General features: G+C 39.8%; 2 protein-coding genes across 3 annotated transcripts; both read right to left on the bottom strand.

Moving 5' to 3' along the window:
- Window positions 1-94: 94 nt before the first annotated feature.
- Window positions 95-6843, bottom strand: LOC311022146 (interleukin-17 receptor C-like). 2 transcript variants are annotated; one of them, XM_084023224.1, is made up of 16 exons: window positions 6687-6843; window positions 6013-6354; window positions 5415-5655; window positions 4635-4738; window positions 4379-4493; window positions 4248-4289; window positions 4029-4147; window positions 3506-3562; window positions 3350-3404; window positions 3032-3252; window positions 2582-2635; window positions 2442-2493; window positions 2231-2326; window positions 1848-1886; window positions 1053-1742; window positions 95-820 (listed from the first exon to the last, which is right to left on the bottom strand). In XM_084023224.1, the coding sequence occupies exons 2-15, from the start codon at window positions 6136-6138 to the stop codon at window positions 1081-1083; spliced, it is 1983 nt and encodes a 660-aa protein (XP_083879350.1). In that variant the 5' UTR covers window positions 6139-6354; window positions 6687-6843; the 3' UTR covers window positions 95-820; window positions 1053-1080. The 2 variants fall into 2 exon arrangements, with proteins under 2 accessions (XP_083879350.1, XP_083879349.1); XM_084023223.1 differs by having other exon boundaries at window positions 95-1742.
- Window positions 6844-8238: 1395 nt separating this feature from the next.
- Window positions 8239-20166, bottom strand: LOC311027643 (inter-alpha-trypsin inhibitor heavy chain H3-like). The gene is made up of 20 exons (XM_084031750.1): window positions 19903-20166; window positions 18557-18717; window positions 18315-18419; window positions 17458-17620; window positions 17264-17374; window positions 16951-17079; window positions 15658-15774; window positions 15292-15460; window positions 15093-15203; window positions 14493-14674; window positions 14185-14364; window positions 13970-14085; window positions 13484-13698; window positions 10439-10516; window positions 10025-10078; window positions 9443-9550; window positions 9153-9297; window positions 8786-8934; window positions 8588-8672; window positions 8239-8482 (listed from the first exon to the last, which is right to left on the bottom strand). The coding sequence occupies exons 1-20, from the start codon at window positions 19972-19974 to the stop codon at window positions 8368-8370; spliced, it is 2565 nt and encodes an 854-aa protein (XP_083887876.1). The 5' UTR covers window positions 19975-20166; the 3' UTR covers window positions 8239-8367.
- Window positions 20167-20266: the final 100 nt, after the last annotated feature.

The raw sequence follows: 20266 nt of genomic DNA, 5'->3' as shown, positions 1-20266 counted from the left end.
GCTTCTCTGTGTCCTGAAAGTGACACTAGATTGCGCCAATGAACTCCACCGCCCCTCTGAGAGATGGCCAATCACAATCCGCAATTCACCACGCTCAAAAATAAGCACGTTTATTAATAGAAGTGTTGACAGGCATAGGGGCTACATGGATATAATTAGTCTGTTAGATTTTAGGTCGAACATATTCAAGCTTAAAGGACAGGTCTGGTCATATTCCGTATTTTTCTCACGGTCAATAAAATCACATGAAAAACAAAACAAATGAACAATCATAAATATTTACTTGGATCTCATAAATGTTTTTTAATAAATAAGTCTCTTCAATTCTGATAAAATGCCTCTTCAAAAATAATCGGTAATAAGGAGATATGTATAAAGGGTTAACTTGCTGTATTTGTATTAAATAGGTTAGTTACTGTATAGACATTAAAACATAATAATAATAATAATAATAATAATAATAATAATAATAATAATAATAATAATAATAATAATAATAATATACTTAACATACTTATTAAACATTAAGGTGATTGTTTATGTTTTAAGGGTTAACTTGCTGTATTTGTACTAAATAAGTTAGTTACTGTATAGACATTAATATATAATAATAATAATAATAATAATAATAATAATAATAATAATAATAATAATTTATTGTGTTTATTGGAATTTTGTTTACAGTTCATTTTTATGGTTCTTGTTTTGTTTTCTTATCATTTGTTACATGTTCTATCTAAAATATTTAATATAATTACAAACTCTGTCCATGTGAGACATTCAAGACATTCACATATCACATCCACAAGTGAAAATAGTCCTCAAGAAATACACAATTTACTCCTATTTGTGTAGCGTTTGGGAAGAACTAAAGGGCAGTTAGTCAGGAAATTATTTAACATCTTTGGAATTTAATGATATGTTTAGGGCTGACAATCCCAGTTGGCAAGTCGCCTATTGAGAGATGAGCTACCATACAATAACAATACAGATCATTGCTGGCCAGCCTTTAATAGTGTCCTTTATTTTTCTCATCTGCAATTTGAATGGACTTGTCCTTCATGCACAGATCAGCAATCATTATAGGATTGCTTCAAAAGCTTGGCCTGAAAGTTTTCTCAACTCTAACTTTCTCAAGTCTTTAGTCTTTTCTTTCCATCCATCTGAGGCACTCCATTTCCACCCTGTCCATGTCCTTCTAACTGATTCCCTCTTAGTCCTTCCCACACTGAGCTCAGACAAGAGAGCCTTGGTATAAGAAGGAAGCTGGAACAGGGGCAAACCCTGAAACAGCTCTGGTAGACTCTTGTCACTGCTTGGATGGAAGTCAAATGTCACCAATAGAAAACGGTCTCCAGCTCTGCCCTGCTGTTTTTCCGCTTGGATTAGGCACAGGGATGCTGTGAAGACATCAGAGTAAGGGGAACATATCTGAGGGAGACCCTCGTCCTCCCCTTTCGTCTTGATAACCTCTTTGTTCCGATGGGTCCATTCCTCTGCTCTCTCCAAGGCTTTGCGGTTCAAGAAAAGCACAACTCGGCCACCCACGCTGTTGAGCTCCAGCAGCTGGGAGTGCAGCCATGGCAGAGGCCCCAGAGTGCACTGCTCCATCCTACTCCACTGGTCCACTGACACACTGAAGCCCTGGTTACAGAGCTGGGAGCCAAGTCCACATATTGACTCCAAAACACGATCATCCACATCTGGGGGGCTCAGCAACACCAGATGACCCTTTCTGTCAACTTGAGAGAGGAAAAACAAGTGGACAAATTTAGTTTTCACAATAGTTTTCACATAATGACTTTGTGGTGGTTTTACTATGAAAATAGAAGAAAAAAAATACCCACTTTTGACAAATCCTCCATGATGCCAGCTCCACACCCATTCTATAAAAGTCAGAAAGGTATTGAGGCTTAGCAGTAATACAATACAGGGATATTTATAATTACAGTGCCACAAATAAGTGATAAAAGATATGCATGACTAGGCTAGTGCAGACACTATGAACAACTCTGAGACTCATAAACAAGATTTGGTCTTTTGGGCAAATGAAAGGAGTCTTTGTGAGAAGATTCACTTCAAGTTGGACAGTTCATATTTTATCATGGGTTGGTCACAAATACCAGAGCAAAGAAGTTATGTTGTGTCTTGTTATAGGTTACAGCATGTTTGTACTGGCATTCTTACATAACGCACTCAATGCAAAGAGGAATAAATCAATAAAACTCACTCTTGACAAAGGGATGGAGGAGATAAAATGCAAGCAGAGTCAAACAAACCAGCAGCATGGCAGCGACAACTAGGAGACTCCAGCGCCACCTGTCAGCTTCAAGGACAAAACAAAACCCTATTTAGAAAAATCCCATGAAACCGGTGCTCTATTTTAGCAAATTATGCCCCAACGAGCATCAACTCTGTATTACGAACTGTGTCTGACTCACTCTTTTTGAAACAGAATGGACCCAACCCATGTACCATTCCCTTTATTTTCACCTGCACAAATGGATAAACATAAATGAGTCATTCAACGTCAGTAACCAATAATATATGAGTCATAGGAGGACGGTTGCAAATTATTTACCATAACACACGGTGAGCGCTGAAGGTTGATTTCTTCAAACACCCCTGTTCTCTCCTAAAGACGACACAATTACATCGTGGGCGAGTCATTACAAAGTCGTGCTGGAGCCAGACGGCATTCAATCCTAGATTCTAGCAGAGATCCCAAAGATTCTATTGATACCAAATTCTGTTAAAATGTTTAAATTAAATTAAACATTTTGCCAATAATCTAGAATATTTCCATTTGATTTAATAGTACAGCCATGAAAACATGCGTATTTCACTTAGTGTAAACATTATATTCCATTAAGGGTAAAGCTGATACGGAATATGACCCTGTCAGACAGGGTTGAGTAAGTAGAATTTTCAAACCTAAAGCACTGTGAACGTAAAAAGGGAAGTGTGAATTTAACAAAAAACGAACAGGCCTAAAACGAGAGATACAAGGTTCAGTATTAAAGTTTCTTACCCATTGTCTTTTGCCGTTTTGTTTCCATGTGCCATTTGCCAGCTGTTGTCTAAAGCCCTTCATCTCCCTGCAGGTGTTCTCTTTGATGCAGGGCCACACTTCACCCTCCAGCCTGCAGGGGGCAGACACGTTCCATGACAGCATTGTTGGGTCGTATTGGCTCATTTGACCGTGGGTTACGGACACTGAAACATTTTGCCATACGTTGCTGCGGAGGAAATCTGGAATGGACACAAACATCAGCACACCAAAGGTAAACTCACCCACCCTTCGCTATGTTACTTCAGACCGATGGAAAGAAAAATAGAGAATTCTCACCTGTGTTAAGGAAGGGGCAGCTTCGAAGGCGTCTCTGCTCATTTTCATTCCATACCTAAAAGAAAAAGCACACACACACATCAGTCATATAGGACTGTTTAGATATGACACTGCTGATGGATACCATGAGTAATCGTGATGTTAACTTGATGATACCTGGAGACACATGCAGGGGGTCACAGAATTCAGTGGGATGGGCGTCCTCTTCCACTTCTGTAAAGTAACATTCAACACATCATGGTTTATTAATGAGAAACCAGTGGTGGAGAGTGACTAGAAACATGCCACTTTATATAACTACAAAATTCCATACAGAAAATGCATTTTATTGTTTAATTATATTTGTCTATTTTCAAGCAACTATGCTAAACAGTCACTGGTTCTCGAACCAACAGTAAAAAGCATTTAGAATTCCACCTCCATCAACTACAAAATGCTGCTTATATATTAATGCACGAGTAATATGATGCAATACATATAACATGGAAAGTGTCTTACTTTATATACTTTAAGTGCATTTAGCTGATTACTCCTCCTATACTTGTACTTTTTACTTTTTTACATTGTTGTAATGCTGCTTTCTACACGAGCACAGGATCTGAATACTTTCTTTACCTCTGCAACAACAACAAAAGCACAGATGACAAACCCAAATTAGGCACTGATATGCATCACTGACCTGACAGCTACCATTCTGCTCATACTGGATGCACACAGAGGGGAGGCTTTTATTGCTGCCAGGAAACTGCAGCTCCACCTGATTCAACTCTTGATTTATTACAGTGCTGATTCTGGGCACTGAAAGCAGGCAGAGAAATTGTGTTAATTTTCCTGAAGACAAATACAGAAACAAAACGGCAGGAGGAAAACCAACGTGTAATATTTGGGAGTGATTTACCGTGGCACTGTTCGACACGTCCCTGCAGCTCCTGGGAGCACGCTTAAGACAGATAAAACAGCATGTATCACTACTGGTAGTACTGGACACTTCATCAACAAGTGCTTTCTAGTAAGAAGATCAAACTTTACCTTCATCTAGAGACGGAACATCAACTTCTTGCCTCAGAAGTGATGGTTTAGAAGAATAAACAGTCACATGACTGCTGAATGAAACCCCGGCTGGCTCAGTAATCACCATAGAAAGCTACAGCACACACACACACACACACACACACACACACACACACACACAAATTGTATGAGACAAGGTGACTGGAAGTGAGCATACAGAATAAACCTCCTGACAGCACAGACTTTACATTCCCGTACAGGGAGTCTACAGTACCGTTGCCTGTGTTTTCTGAGGAAGAGCTGCACGATTAACCACAAACTCCACCTTCTTGCACGTGGGCATGGTATGTGTTGCAATGTAGCACACCGTCACGGACACTGTTGCAACAGAGAAAAGGTGGAGATCAGAATGAATAGAAACAGTTATGGAAAATTCTAAACCCACGTTTAAAACTATACCAGTGTCTTTTTGTGTTTTAACCCGTCACCCATGAACTCAGTTTACTGAACGTGTTGTCCATGTATTGTAATGGTGATCGTTTTCTCACAACATACCATTCTACTGTGACTCATCTACTCCACTACATTCAAATTGAGCGCAGTAAATATTTCAGCCATTTTATAATTAGTCACCAAGTCACTTGATCAACAATGAAAATAAAGCAAAATATCTTGTTTTCTCTGTGGTCTCTAAACAAACGTTGACAACCTTTACACAAATGCAACAAAACAACTGATTATTTCACATTAACCTTGTCCCAGGTTGTTTGATTGTTTGCTCATAGTTTCCACTATAAATCACAATGTCACTATAATGTAACTTAAAAGTAATGTGTTCTCTGTGATGTGTTGCCATTTACAAGCAAATGGAAAATCTCTGCAAGTTGATTTTCATACAATCCTGAAATAAACAGAAACCAAAAGCTGCCTTGATGGCAGGAAATGATTTAAAAACTTGTATAGAATGTCAGTATAGTAAAAGCAAATTAATGGATTGGTTATTTAATAACAAGCAATAACGTGACAGTAGGCTTCATGTAGCCTTAGTTGATACCTTTTGGATTCCCCTTCGTCTCCTCGCTATCATCCTCTTCATCATGCCCAGAGAGGCCTTGATTCTCCATGTCTTTATCCGGATGGATGTTGATCTCTATGTCTATCAGCAGACATAATACACACGGCCCCCTGTTCCTGCAGCAGAGCTTGAAAGATGGCGTCAGCTTTTGAACATCTACAGCATTGTTCTCTGCGACAATAAGAGGGATCTCATCCTTCATGGTGCAATCAGAGAGACCCTAAAAGGACGGGAAATGAAAAAGGGAAACTGAGATGGACATAATGTTTTATGTCTGGCAACACATCATCAAGAATTGATGGTAAATGTTGACTGTTCAGAGGACTATATTGATATTAATGTACAAAAAGCAGCTTGATACTGAGAAGCTGGCAGATGGTTATTTTTTTCTCTGCTCAGGTCGATGTTTGAGAATCAAACACTTTATCAGTGAAAAGGGAAATTAAAATGTCAGAGGAGGCTACACCAGAACTAAAAGGAAATTAAAAGTGTAATCTGCACACAAAACCTGTATGTAATATACTGCGGCACAGGAAATTTCTGCTTCAGTGTATCCTAGCAGTGTTCCCTCCAATACCTGCGAGCAAATGACTTCATGGCCGTCATATCCAGGAATCTCCAAACCACAAGATGACATGCGTAGAGTCATTAAAATGCACAGAGTCATTAAAATGCACCAAATGGACCATCCAGGGCGATACATTTTGCCGTCGAAAGATTGGAGTCCTACAGCATTTTTCTCCAGACATCTTTCACCGGTAGTAACATGACAACCTTGTTGGACAAGTCTAGTGTCTTCGTCCTCATCCTGACTTCACGTCAGGGATTAACTTCATAATATCCTGGCTGAAACCACACGTGGGCAGGGAAGGCAGCGGATCGAGACTGTGGTTGATGGGTTTCACCTTTTGTTTATGGCCTGGGGAAAACATGAATGAAATCAGGTATAGGCAGGTGTTTCTTCATACGCTTCCTGTAAATGAAACCGATTGAAAAGAACCCTTTTTTTTTTGTTGTTGTTACAAACTGGCTCCAACAGTTCTCCAGCGTACGTTTGATGTGATCTGTCAGGTTCACAAATCCCTGAATAGACGTAATTGCTGGGAACTGGGCAGTCCCCTCGTAAAACAACTTCAACCATTAAACAAGCAAACAGTGCTGTGACTTAAGATAAGACAGGTGTATGTTAACGTATCAGAAATGATATCAAATTACTAAAGTACTCTCAGAAATATTGTTTAGGTTACTTACTGTGATTAACAATCCACGGTAAGAAATGTTGCTTTCCTTAGATCAGCTACACTTTGTCGGTTGCCCCGAAGTGTTTGAGTCATGTGAAAACTGAGCCCTACAGCACGTCACTGTCCTGACTCAAGAGACGTCCCTCCCTCTCCGCTGTCGCTCTGTCTCTGTTTGTCTACCTCTGATTCAGTCCCAGCAGCACGGTTAGCAACCGTGTCAAAACACACATCACCTTGAAACTTCCTGCTCTGAATTCCTCGTTACAACGTAACAAGCACGACCGAGATGGGTCAAACTCCACCACATGTTTTGTAATATTTTAAACAAGACTCTACCTTGAACACAAAGTTAAAGTAGCTCTACACACAGAGCTGTAGGTATATGGTTTCACAGTTAACACTTCATAGCTGTTAACACTTCATAGCTGTTTTATTGGCAACACTTGTTGTTGTGTGGATCTGGCAAAGATCCCTCCTTATGCGGTTCTCGGTAAACTGTGCCTTGATAAACAAGTTTATCACCCCCACTCATGAGAGTGCACATACCTTTGGACTGCAGTTCACTCGGAGAGGACAGTATGCAACACAATGACAAAGCGGCACGGCAGCAGCTCGACCGGTTTGATCACATACTGTTGAACTACTAAACCCCTGTTGGTTTATCTCTTTCTAGAAATGTGTTCAGACCGGAGTAAAACAACAACAACCACAACCACCTATTGTGTACTTTGTAAATTGATGTTGGGGAGTTGATTTATTACAGCAAAGGTGGACATTTTTACTTAGGCTCTGTATTTACTGAGTTACTGTGAGGCACCGACATTGGACTTTTCCATTGTAATAAGGATTTATACATTTACTATGCAATGTTTCAGAAGTATTCCATTCCTCAACATTTAACTGATTGCTGTGTTTTTTCCGACATTAAGATGTGATTCATTGCCTGAGTTTAAACTACCTAAAAATACCTGTAAATAGAGTAAGTAGGTGTAGCAGAACTAACACCACCTAGGCCTATTAATGCAAAACATCAAATTGAATATTCTTTTACTTTTTAAGTCTGAGTGCAGCACCATTTCATTTATGTTAAGTTTTTTTATATCCATGAATTGCCAGAAAATGATTTGAATAGCCTTTTCATAACTGTATAATAATATTATACATCATCATATCATATTATATGACATGATATGTTATTTTTTCCCTTTTATCTCAATTAAAGTTGCTTGTATTTGCCAACCATATAGTTTGCTACATTTGAATACATTTTTACATGATGAAAAACACTATTAACCAGGATGCTCAAATGACAGGCCTGCCGTGTGTCAACATTTTAATCAATTACTTTGAAGCCCGACTGTTTACGCTGCTGTAAACTGACAGCTGTGACTGACTGACTTGAGTCCAAACTTTGCCAGTAAGTTTTAGGGCCAGCTTTACAACTTACTAGGCTCTTACAAAGACTGTAGCCTTGATGTAGTGATTGTGTAGATGCTTCTAAAGAATTATTTAACAAATGAAACCAGAGTGAGAAAAATGTATGGTAAATTAAGATCTCCAAAGATCTAGAATCTTATTTATTTTTTCATGTTAGTAACAGGTGGAAAGTGTTTTTCCATGATAAATCACTTTGTTTTTAGTTTTATTCCAAATGAAAACTTGATTTCTTTGTGCTTCAACATGGTTCCCAGTTAAAGTTGTGCAACGATGAAATCATCCAGGTGTCTCTGTAGGGCCGACTCAGCAGACGTGAGCCAGCAGTCCAGTGTCGGTTTGGAAGCAATACTGTAGTCGACAGCGCTGGTCCTACAAAAGAAGGACATAACTAATCATGTATCTCTGTAAATCAGAGCAATAACCATTAAAGCAGCTCCCTTTTTACGCCAGCTAATAACAGGAACACATTTGTACCTGCTAACGTCAATCTCCTGGTCTCTAATCTTAAGTTTTGTTGGGGGAGTTTGTTGCACCTCCTCATAGACTGCTGTCTTTGGAGCTGGACACAGAGAACAAACAATAAATCAATGGCACTGAAAACCACCAACACTGATTCAGTATATCGTTGAACTGATTTCACATCATACAAACAAATCCAGCCTTTTTACCCACCTATGAGTCCCGTTACGTTGTTGTCCGACGGCTGCTGTCTTATGACCGGCCAGAGTAATTTGTGGCCATCTTTGTAATGAATTAAGATGACGATTCGTGTGTCTCCGGCTGCAACATCCATTTCTCTATCCCGCCTGATCACTGTGAAACTAGAAAATATACACCTCGTCTTCACTTTCCTTTTGAACATGATTGCAATTGTTTTATGGGAAGAGGACATTTTAGTATACAGTATATGCTCATTTGCTGAAAACCTAACTCTACACACAGAAGAAGTGACCCTTTTCCATCCCTGCTTCTCAGAGTGTCTGCACACACAACTGAGTATGATTCTAGTGGGATTCCTGCCATTACAATGCAAAGTCACCTTTCCTGTCCAGTCTTGTGTGTCTCTTGCTCTACTATAGTCATTCCATCGGTGGAAATCTCATACAGGTCTTCCTTCGAATGGATGACAATCCTTTTGAAGCCTCCGTTCGGTACTGAATCAAGCTCCCCGTTCACAAACAGCTCTAATCCAAAAGAGAACAAACTGCATTTTAACACCACACTTATGCAGTAAAAGTACACATATCCAAGTACCAGTACCACAATGTCAAAAAAGAAAACTCTGTTACGAGTAAAAAGGCACAGAAGAAAAAGATGAGCATTACGGACCCCCGTTGGGATGATGAAGTAGTTTAAGGAGAACATTCCCAGTGACATCATAGCACAGTGGAAGAGACAGATTCTCAGTTTTTAGTAAGAATCTGTGGGAAAGAGGAACTACAGAGGAAACACAGAGAAACAGAGTCACACAGCAGCAGGAAACACGTGTCCTGAACATTCTTTTGCACTCAACACCAATTTAATTAACTAAAGATTAATTATAGCATAACTGATAATGATGATCCAAATCTAGACTTTCATGTGGTATTCATATGCAAGGTGAAAGCACACCTGTGCTTGTGTGGCACTGACATAATGAATCAAAGACATGGACCATTATGTTCTCAGACTCACGAGATTTAGAGAAAAATGTCCATGAAACCCAAATTATCCTGGTTGGTTTTACTTTAGGCTTACTGTAAATACAAATATGTATATTCAGTGTACATTTGTTTGTAGTCAGTCTTTGTCTTTGGAATTTTTAAAGCTATCTTTGCGACTCATTTTTAATATAATGAATCACTACATGTTTTTTATGCTTTCTAACTGATAAATTTGATATAAACAATACTGTGAATTGCGATACTCTACCTTGAGTTGATGCCACACTAGGGAAATGCAATCTATACAGGATCCTATCTTGAGCTGTAAATACATTTCACAAAGTCAGTTATATGCATTTATATTACAAAGCTTTAGAGGATATTATATTAATTAAACACCCCTATTCTTACAACTAACCTCAACTTCAAAACAAACCACTAAATAACATAATTAACATAATTATGTGATATATCTTCCAATATTTGTCTTTCACTATGTGTGTTATGATGCAATGGCAGAATATTTCTATACATTTTTCAATAAATAGGAGGATGGATTTAGAGGATTCTCCAGCCTTGGTGGAGGAATGCACTGGCAGAATGCATTTTAGTTGAACATGGGTGGTTGGTACCATGATAACAAAAATAGGAGGAAGTATCAGAACTGAGACAGAAAATGTACCTGGTGGACGGTAACCTAATCCAATGCCTTGCATTCCTTTTTCTCCTAGGTGATATTGGAAAGGAACTCCAATATTATCTGCGAAATTTAGGAATTAAACATGTGTTATTATCTTGCATGTATATTTTCCGGGGGGAAAATACACATTTGTTGCAACTGTAGCTAAAATTCTGAATACATACAAATTAATATAGACTCTAGTCTCACAGAGTGCTTGTCACAGAAATAAAATGGAATTATTACTTTGAATTAAGAGAAAACAAAACATGTGAAACTTACTTACTATGACCATTGTCATGTATTGTATTCACTATTAGGTAAGAGCCCCCTTCTTGATTCTTCTGCTAAGAATGTAATTTTTACTCATGAGTTCATCATTACATTTTTGCACCTTAAGTGTTGCCTTAGTTTCCACAAATCCATGTGTTACTAGGGAAATGTAAATACATATATCTATGCAGTAAAATATATATAGTGTAAATAAGTCATGAGCAATTTGACATTGAAAGTTTAAATTAAGGTTATTCAAGGTTGGAAATTGAATGTTTAGTAGACGTCTAGTCTTTGTTGTTTCAACAACATTTAACAGAAGAGCAATAAATGTCTATAATGAATTTAGTGCTCTAGTAAACTTTCTTTTTCCAACTTATCTTCACCAATGTTAAAGGTCCCATATTATGAAAAACACGTTTTCTCTGGTCTCTACACCTATAAACTGGTCCTGAGCCTGTCAACTCCCAGAATGAGGGAAACAAGCGACTCCTGCATGGCCTCCCCCCCACTGGTACAAGGGCACTCCTACAGGCTGTTCAGATTCAGTTCCCGTCGTTACATAACGAAGACAGAGCTCATTAGCATTTAAAGGTGCAGGCACAGAAAACAGCCTGTTTTCAGCAGAGCTCATTTGTGCAACTTTTAAGGGGCGTTCACACCGGACGCGATAGACGCGAATTGAGCAGCGACTCTACATTGAAAATCAATGTAAATGGCGCGATGACACGCGATTCAGGAGACGCCGCGAATGGAGCGTCTGGCGCGATGAGACGCGGCGCGACTGGCGCATCTGACGCGAATTAAGCGAATGGCGCGTCTGACGCGAATGGCGCGTCTGAAGCAACGCGAATAAAGTTGAAATTATCAAACTTTTCAGGCGGCATCGCGCCGCGACATCCAATCAGCGACGAGTTCAAGCCGACAGACAGATGAGCTGAGATGGACGGGCTGCATTCCCAAACAACCCGACTCGGGAAGACCGGACCCCGGCGCGACGGAGGGAATCCTAGATAGTTTATTTTCCTCCGCTTAGTAATATGCTTAAATTCAGCGGGTTGTCTCGTCTGATCTGAGGTCGTAGTCGAATGTGGCCCCGACTCTCCCTGGGGAGAGGTGCGAGGGACGTGGCTCCCGGAGGAGGCTCACGGACTCTGGCATCGGGTACCCCAAGGTGGAGGAGGAGGGCCCGCCGACGTGACCCGCCGGCTCCCCGCCAGCGCTGCCCTCGTTTCCCCCGCTAGAGCGGCACCGGTTCAAAAATGAGCGTCATGCGTACCAAAGAAATCTAATACTCAAGTAAAGTACAAATCCTCTGGATATGTACTTAAGTAAATTTACTCCGTTACTGTCCACCACTGGTGGAGTGCTGAAGAAAACGGAAAGAGCATCTTGTATGGCAAGTAACTTTGCTGGGTGTCTTTTTGCTTAAAATGAACCGGTTAGTTACCTGTTAATGGGAGTTGGAATATCAAAAGCAAACAGAAACTGACATCCCTACTCTGAATGGTCAATTACCATGGTTAAAAAATGGCTATTTTATTTTACTTTCCCTCTTTTCAACAATTGTTTCTAACCAATCTGACGCGAATGACGCGAAAAGTCCAAAATGATCAAGCGGCGCGATACAAGCGTCTCACGCGCGTGAAATAGTGTGTAATAATTCTGACTATATTCTCGCTATATAGTGGACTGGATAAGAAGTAGCTAGTGATTTTGTACATAACCTTTGTCTATATCAGAGCTGATAGGCAATGTTGAAATTACGTTAAGTGCTCGGTGGGTACCTGTCACGCTGGTGAGGTTGCCATGTCTTGGTTTTTGTCTTGTGAACTTCCTGTTTTATTTTGAAAGAGTAACTCCCCTCTCGTTTCAGGTCACTTGCTCTTCCTCATGTGTCCCTGGTCTGATGTCATTCCTGATTGTCACCACCTGTTGCCCATTATCCCTTTGTGTATTTAAGTCTGCGTCTCCCCTTGTTTTGTGCCAGTTCTTCTTTCGTCTCTCGTCATGATCCTCCTGTCAAGCTCCACCTAGTTTGTATTTTTGCGTTCCTTTTTTCATGTGCATTTAATTTCATAGCCACGTTGTTTTTCCTCCCTGTGGAGCGATCTTTTGTTTATACCTTTTTTAAATAGCGTAGTTTAAGTTTGTAGCCAAGTTGTTGTTTTTTTTTTTACACTCTTTTTTTATTAAAAGCCTGTTCAACCTGCCTCTGCTATGCAGCTTAGGCCTCCTTCCTTTCCCACGCCTCCTACCTAATATTGCAGGAGCGTCATGATGAACTGGAGCTGGAAAAGGAAAAAGATAACATGAAATTATGATAGTTGTTTTTTTCCTTTGAAATAGTCATGATTGTAAATTAGCTTGCATCCTCAGTTTTTCTGTTCAGTTCTTTATTTTTATATAATCAAAGTAACTCATTTTCTGCAAAGACCGCAAAAATGTGCTCATGAGGAATGTATGCTTTATGTCGTATGCTGTTGGCTTTATCGAGTGTATGAAATACTTCAAGTAATTGATCATGTCATGTCAAAATGCTGCTGTACCCATGTATCTATGTCCTACCTGAAGAACGGGGTTGTGCTGTGGAAAAGTGAAGGATGGTCACATGAAATTAAGATGCACTTGTTTTGAAATATTCATGACAAATTAACTTTTTCCACCTTTCCCTCCTGTGTCTTAGGGAGAGGTCACACAGTTCATTTTTTCATGCTGCTCCACTAAGGTTTTCATCTTTTTTAGAAGTACATTTATATTGTGGCTGTTACTTACTAGCGAATCCTGCTGCTGTCATGGGGTGTTGCGGTAGATGAGCATGCCGATCATGTTGTGCTTCACCTTCCTTGGGTTTGGCGAGCACCTCAGCCTTTTCCCCTAGAGGCTTGGTGACCACCATGGATGTGAGCGGGGTTACAAAGCTGTACTTCAGGGACAGCTCCAAGGCCTCTTTCTTCACGTTCTCCTTCTCAGCTCCAGATAGCAGCAGCCTGTGACCGAAATGATGTACATATATCAACATACATGACAGTTGACATGACAAAAAAGGGCGGCTTGGCTCCTACTGTATCTTGCAAAGACACCTTGTTGCATTGACAAAATACAGAAATATAACACCTGGCAAAGTAGGGCCTCCTCAAAATGGCTTCTGAGGTAGTTCCCGCTGTGTCTCCATGATACATTTTACCATGATGATAAAACACACACACATGCTGCTGCAGCCTGTAACAAAGAGAATGGGGGGGTTAACATCACACTCACTCTTTCTCCAGCAGTTGCTTGACTGTGAGGTAGGCCCAAACCCTCTGGATGCGGCTGTCGGTTTCTGAGGACTCCACGGTGGCATTTGTGTCAGAAAACCTCACCATGCTCTTGCTCTGTCATAATCGAAATGCATTTTTATGTCAGTACACACAGGTGATTTCACAAACCCTTTAAAAGACTACAGTTGATATGCAGTGTGGGGTGATCCTTACCGAAATGGCAACAACTTGTGGAGTGAAGGTTTCAATGTCGTTGTCGGTGATCTGACCGGCCACCACAATCTCTGAGCCATTATAATACTGGCTGAAGTTAGTCTGGGTTAGATTGCTCCCACCAATATAGGTCATTGTCACGTCTGTTAACAGAGGAGTGGCCACTTCTTCATAGAAACCCTGTTGACATACAGTGGACACTATGAATGTTTATCTTTCCACAGCAAGCCATGATCAATTTTATCTGTGGAAATGTAGCAAATCACACATTAAGAGTATTTATAATGGGAGCAGGTGATTTCAAATACCTTCAGCTGTATATCAGCATCGGAGTCTTCATAAATACGTCGCGCCGCACCGTTGTTCTGCAACGACATTTTTTCAAGGAACTCGAAATTGACATCAAAACCAAAACCGAGACAGTAGAGTGGGAATTTGTCTGCAATAGCCCTTCTGACATTTGACTGTATGCTTTCTGGATTTGTCACCCCTGCAAAGACACAAGACATGTGGATTAGCATTTAACGTTTAGCTACGTTTCTTCCCATTATGTAGGTATGCAGGATAAATATGTTATGTTTTTCACATGTGCTCATTTGGTGCTTGGTTTCAAGTTAAATCGACAAATTAACGTGAAAGCTCTGGTTGCTATGATTAGAAACCCTGCCCAATGAATTGGAAATCAAATTGGTGGCGTTATAGTTTGGAAAGTGCATATCATATAGAAGACGTGTTCAAGTTTAAGAGTGGGCATGCAACTGGAACCCAATATGGCATCAGCCAACAGTATCTATTGGCATCTATAGAGAAAAGGGCTGCAGTCAGACGGACTGTGTCGGTAGGTCCCTAATATTAATTTCTGAAAATACTTTCTCAGGTGTTTGTGTGCATGTGTGTGTTATTGGAACCTGAAGTTGGGTCTCCGTCTGTGAGAAGTATAAGGATAGATGCTGAACCTTCTCTTGGTTGTGCATTCAGCATACGTGCTCCTTCCAACACTGCTTTGTTAATGTCAGTGGCTGAAATTAAAAGAAAAATGTTTTATATTAGTGCCATTCTGCTGTCAACTGTTTCCATCACTTCATGAAATATTTATTAAAACCTCACCTCCTCTGTCTCTGATGCCATGTACAAATGTCCTGGCACTCTGAAGGTTATCCTCGTTTGCCTGAACAAGTTCACGTTTCCAGTGAAAAATGCTGCTATCAAAAGTGATAAGACCAAAGTGGTCATCTTCTGCCAGGTCATTCAAGATGTGGATTAATGCGATTCGGGTCTGGGGAAAAAACATTATTGACACATTAGAACTTTTTTTCAAACGAGAAACCATGTAAATATATTTGTTTCACTCATGTTCTTAAATTGTGTATGTACTAAAGCATTCATAGACAATAGACACAACTACCTGACAAAGTAAAAAGCCTCCTATGCTACAGTGTCAATCTGTCACAAACTCACCCTCTACTACTTTACCTGGTGTATTTTTCTGCCGCTCATTGAGCCACTTTGATCAATAATGAAGACCACATTTTTTGATATGCGGGCAAGATTGGATGGAGCAAAGTGATGAACGAAGTATCCATCTGATGTCTGGTGGGGGGGGGGGGGGGGGGGTTGATTGGTTAGAAACAATTGTTGAAAAGAGGGAAAGTAAAATAAAATAGCCATTTTTTAACTGTGATAATTGACCATTCAGAGTAGGGATGTCAGTTTCTGTTTGCTTTTGATATTCCAACTCCCAACAGGTAACTAACCGGTTCATTTTAAGCAAAAAGACACACAAATTACCCAGCAAATTCACTTGCCATACAAGACGCTCTTTCCGTTTTCTCCAGCACTCCACTGACTCCATGAGCTCTGTGTATGTATTTTATTTTCTGTTGGTTTTGCTGAAGTTTATAATTTTGATTAGGTTGATCAGGTGGTTTGCCAGCAGTCTTATATTAAAAAGCTAACAATTAGCATTGGGGTGAGTTTCCTGACCCGTACTAGTTGCAGTGGCCAGACATCTTTATGTGTCTTGTGGAAAAACCTATCATCTATTATGCCCATGACCAAAATGTGTGTGACTGACCATGTACTGACGACATTAGTAATTTACATTAGTACACTAATGATATTATGCGGCTAAGCTGTCAATCACAAGGTATCCACGCCATAAAGCGTACGCTGCTTTATCGTCTATTTGAATCTAAAAGGGATTATCATTTACCAAATGAACATCATGCTGCATTGAAGAAGAAAACTAGAGATTGAGACCATAAACGTGTGTTAACAATGTTTACTGAGATAATTAATCAAGTGAGAAGCAGGGTCATTTTCTCATAGACTTCCATGCAATTTGACTTTATTTTGCAAGGAGGAGGATGCGCCCCCTGGTGGCCAGCAGACAGAATGCAACTTTAAGGCGCATTGTCTTCAGTTTTAAGGAACTGGAGGTTTTGATATACAAAGATATTGTCCATTTCAACGTGCTTTCGCACTTTTTCTGCTTCCACAATGAGCAGGCAACTTCAGTGACGTAAACATGACATCCACTCTGAATAGATCTAGACTTATTTGTCTGCTTTCAAGCCTGCTTCTTAATTTGTTCGGAAAACAACACAGCTGGACACAAAAATACAAATGCAAAAACATATAGACCATACATTAACCTATGGATAGATACAGTTAGATAGATTAACAGGTCAAAAATGTTCTCAGTGGCACCGTTGACATCCCTACTTCAAGGTAAACAGTCTTTCAGGAAATTAACTCTTTCTGTACCTTGATGTCTCCCAGTGAGGTGTTCCGGTTGACATCATAAACAATAATCAGATCTCCATTCATACCCTGCTCTCCACAGCTGTCACACGTTCTCTGTTGGTCCGCAGTCGGGTAGAAATACACCCACGCCTGGAAATAGGACGAATCGGACAAAAAGATGAGTCATCTGCCTTTTCTTTTATTTGGTTTATTCAACGTTATTGTGTCTGTGCTGCATTGAGCACTACTAGTACATTAAAATGCAACTTGTCATCAAACCAAAAATACATAAAACGCATGCAAATACAGAATTGTGAAGCGCTGCATGTTGTACCTGTTTGTCTGCATGTGTTTTGGTGATGGCATTAGCCAGGGCTTTGGTGCTTAGTCCTCCTTTAACCTCGAGGAAATTGATGCCAGCGTTTTCATTAATGTGGACATCAACCTGGCATTGAGAATGAAATATAATAGTTATGAGCTTTTTACGGCCACCTTGTTTTTCCTGTCTAGATACCAGTAGAGACGCACCTTGAAGTCTTCGACAGGTTGCATGGGTCGAGCGTGGATTTGCAGCTCGTACTTGCCATGCCTGCGTTTCAGCAGCTCCTCATATGTGAGTTCAAAGGTGACCTTTTTGTTAGCAGCCACAGTCACAGAGGTCTTAAATTCCTCCAGGGTCCTCCCTACAGAACTGCAACAGAGATGATGGTCATTGCTTAGTTTAAAGGGACAGTGTGTAGGATTTACCCCCATCTAGTGGTGAAATGGTATTTTGCATTCAGATGAAAAGTGCTCTGTCGCATCACTTTGTTGCAACCACTGTAGCCGTTAAGAAGCTATGACAACATGTCATACAATACCGCTTCACCAGTATTCCTTCAGGTGATGAGGTTGAAGGTTGAAATTCTTCCCTTTCGAGGATAAATCCGATTATTGGCAGGGATAATTATACACTTATGAGGACGTATTTACGAATGAAGATATTGATTTTAACTAATAAATTACTTAAAATGTTACACACTGCCCCTTTGAAGCAAGTAGTTCACTCATCTGGCTCATGACCCTCTTAAATAAATGTCTATGACCCCTCATCACAGGTTGATAACCTTAGTGTGGATTTGAGATGTGATATTTCTACTTTCCAACCACTAGAGGTATTTGGTAGGTATTAGGGAACCACTAGGATTTTTGAGACCTGAAGATGATGAACTAGACAATATTTTCAAAGAAAAAGGCAAACAATTGAGAAAAGTCAGAAAAAAATAAATGTAATGTTGTGCAACAGAGATTTTTTTCTTTTTCTGCTCCTTTATCATAGAGGACACACAAGGCTCTTCTACAAATTCCAATATAAGAATAACCAGTATAAGACCTGATCCATATACCTGACGAGTCCAGCGCTTTGGCCACGGGACACAGCCTCACTGTACTGCTGCTGGGCGCTCTCTTTGCCTTTCACAACACCATCGTAGACTTCGCCATCTATAAACCTGAAGTAGACCAAGGAGAAGTCTTATTTATATACATAGGCCTACTCCTGAGAAGCCCATGATGTATTTTCATGATCCTTCCATGTATAATTCTTTTTGTGCAAATTCCTGTAAATATGAATTTTGACTTGACACACATTCTGAATTTACTGATGAAGGCATTCTTGGGGATCCGGACTTGAAATTCTATTTCCTTTGACTCAGTCATACGATTGGCCACGCGGCTTGTGATGACAGTGGTCGCATAACGACTGGTCACGTTGGAATTGACATGAAAGCTGTAGATGTCCCAGTCGCCCTGAACAAATACAGGAGGTTAATTTCACAATTAAACAAATAACTTGGTTAATTTCGCAAGCTGGGGACCAGCTGACCAAAGATCAGATGACGGTGTTGGTGGGTGGGATCAGTGAAATCTCATTGGTCTAACTGCAGAAACACCCATCCTCTTTATTTTTCATGCTGGTGTTTCAATGGTAGAAACTAAGTACATTTACTTAATACGATACTTCAGTACAAATTCTGCTACCTTACTTGAGTATTCCCATTTTCTTCGCTTTTATACTTCTTCTTATTTGTATCGGGAGGGAAATATTGTAGTATTGTTACTAGTACGTTACAAACGACAAGTTTTCATGTCAAAAACCTTGTTTCTCCAACTTTGGTGATTTTCAATTTCAATGTTTTTTGATCAAATGCGATGAAGTGTTCCTCTATGGATTGAGAAAATTATACTACTTCTTAAGCTATATAAACCTTTTAAAAATCCCTTTTGGATCAGCTGGAAATAATTTTAGTCCAAAACTATCAGGTTATATTGATGAAAGAGAGACACGGGTCATTGTACTGCAGAATACTTTTACTTAACCTCCTAAGACCTGAGCTCTTTTTTGGTGTGCATTTCTAATTTCTCTTTGCTATTTGGGCTTATTGCGACCTGATAAGCATAAAACCTAAGCATCATCTTTTGACATGATGTAGGTTTTGTCGAATGTGGACATCGGGCCCCGTTAAGCAGAATTAAGTATTATGGTATAGACAACCCAAAATGTGATGTCCACATATGTAGATGTAAATTTTTTATTTTTTATTTTTTTTTAAACGTACAGTAATTTACTTAAGTAAAGTTTTGAACACAGGACCTTTTGTAGTGTTTAGCAGTGTTAGTACTTTTAGTGAAGTACGGGATCTGAATACTTCCTCCACCACTGGTGTTTTGATTTCACATGGCGATCACCTTCACACACCCTGTTATCCTTTACCTCAACCGTTACCAAATATTAAGTCTAAAATGTAATGATTAACATCATGGAGAAAAGCTTTTAGTACTCAAATAGGAGCCGAGTCCCTCAATGTGACTGTGGAAACAGATTTCTGGCCTAACACCATGAACAATACACATTCACATACACTCAAAATACATAATAATACATGTTTTTGTTACTTCAAAGGACATACTAAAGACTTATTCAGACTTCGTTACCTTGTTTGGTAGTGTGGTAGCGAAAGCCAGTAGCAGCCCAAAGAGGGTTATTTGCACCACAGCTCTCTCCATGATGGCTCCCACCAGAGTGCAGCCCAGGGTGCTGACCCTGTCTTTTAAGTCCAAACAAGGACAACATTGTTGTGTACATTATTTTTTTAAAAAGGGCAAACTCCTCTTTCTCTCTCCTGTTTCAACAAGAGACTCACTTTCCCGCCCACTCACAAATACAAATTCCATCCTACTCACAAATACAAACAGAAATTGTTACGACAGGAAGAAAACGCTTCGATTTATCTGCTTCTGTGACATTGAGCCAGATCAAAGGAATCTGTTATACGGAAGCTTTTCATGCATTGGATTG

This window comes from Eutrigla gurnardus, assembly GCF_963514095.1.
Source record: "Eutrigla gurnardus genome assembly, chromosome: 2".
Classification (NCBI taxonomy): Eukaryota; Metazoa; Chordata; class Actinopteri; order Perciformes; family Triglidae; genus Eutrigla; species Eutrigla gurnardus.
Note: the sequence above shows the minus strand (reverse complement) of the source record. Positions and strands in the feature narration are given on the sequence as shown.

Coding starts and splice junctions, on each gene's coding strand:
- LOC311027643 (XM_084031750.1), bottom strand. CDS start 19,974: ATGGAGAGAGCTGTGGTGCAAATAACCCTCTTTGGGCTGCTACTGGCT. Junction 15,775..16,950: donor CCTCACTGGGAGACATCAAG/GTACAGAAAGAG, acceptor CCCCCCCACCAG/ACATCAGATGGATACTTCGT. Junction 15,461..15,657: donor GCGGCAGAAAAATACACCAG/GTAAAGTAGTAG, acceptor TTTTTTCCCCAG/ACCCGAATCGCATTAATCCA.
- LOC311022146 (XM_084023223.1), bottom strand. CDS start 6,138: ATGTATCGCCCTGGATGGTCCATTTGGTGCATTTTAATGACTCTGTGC. Junction 4,290..4,378: donor TGTTCCGTCTCTAGATGAAG/GTAAAGTTTGAT, acceptor ATCTGTCTTAAG/CGTGCTCCCAGGAGCTGCAG. Junction 1,887..2,230: donor CCTCCATCCCTTTGTCAAGA/GTGAGTTTTATT, acceptor TGACTTTTATAG/AATGGGTGTGGAGCTGGCAT.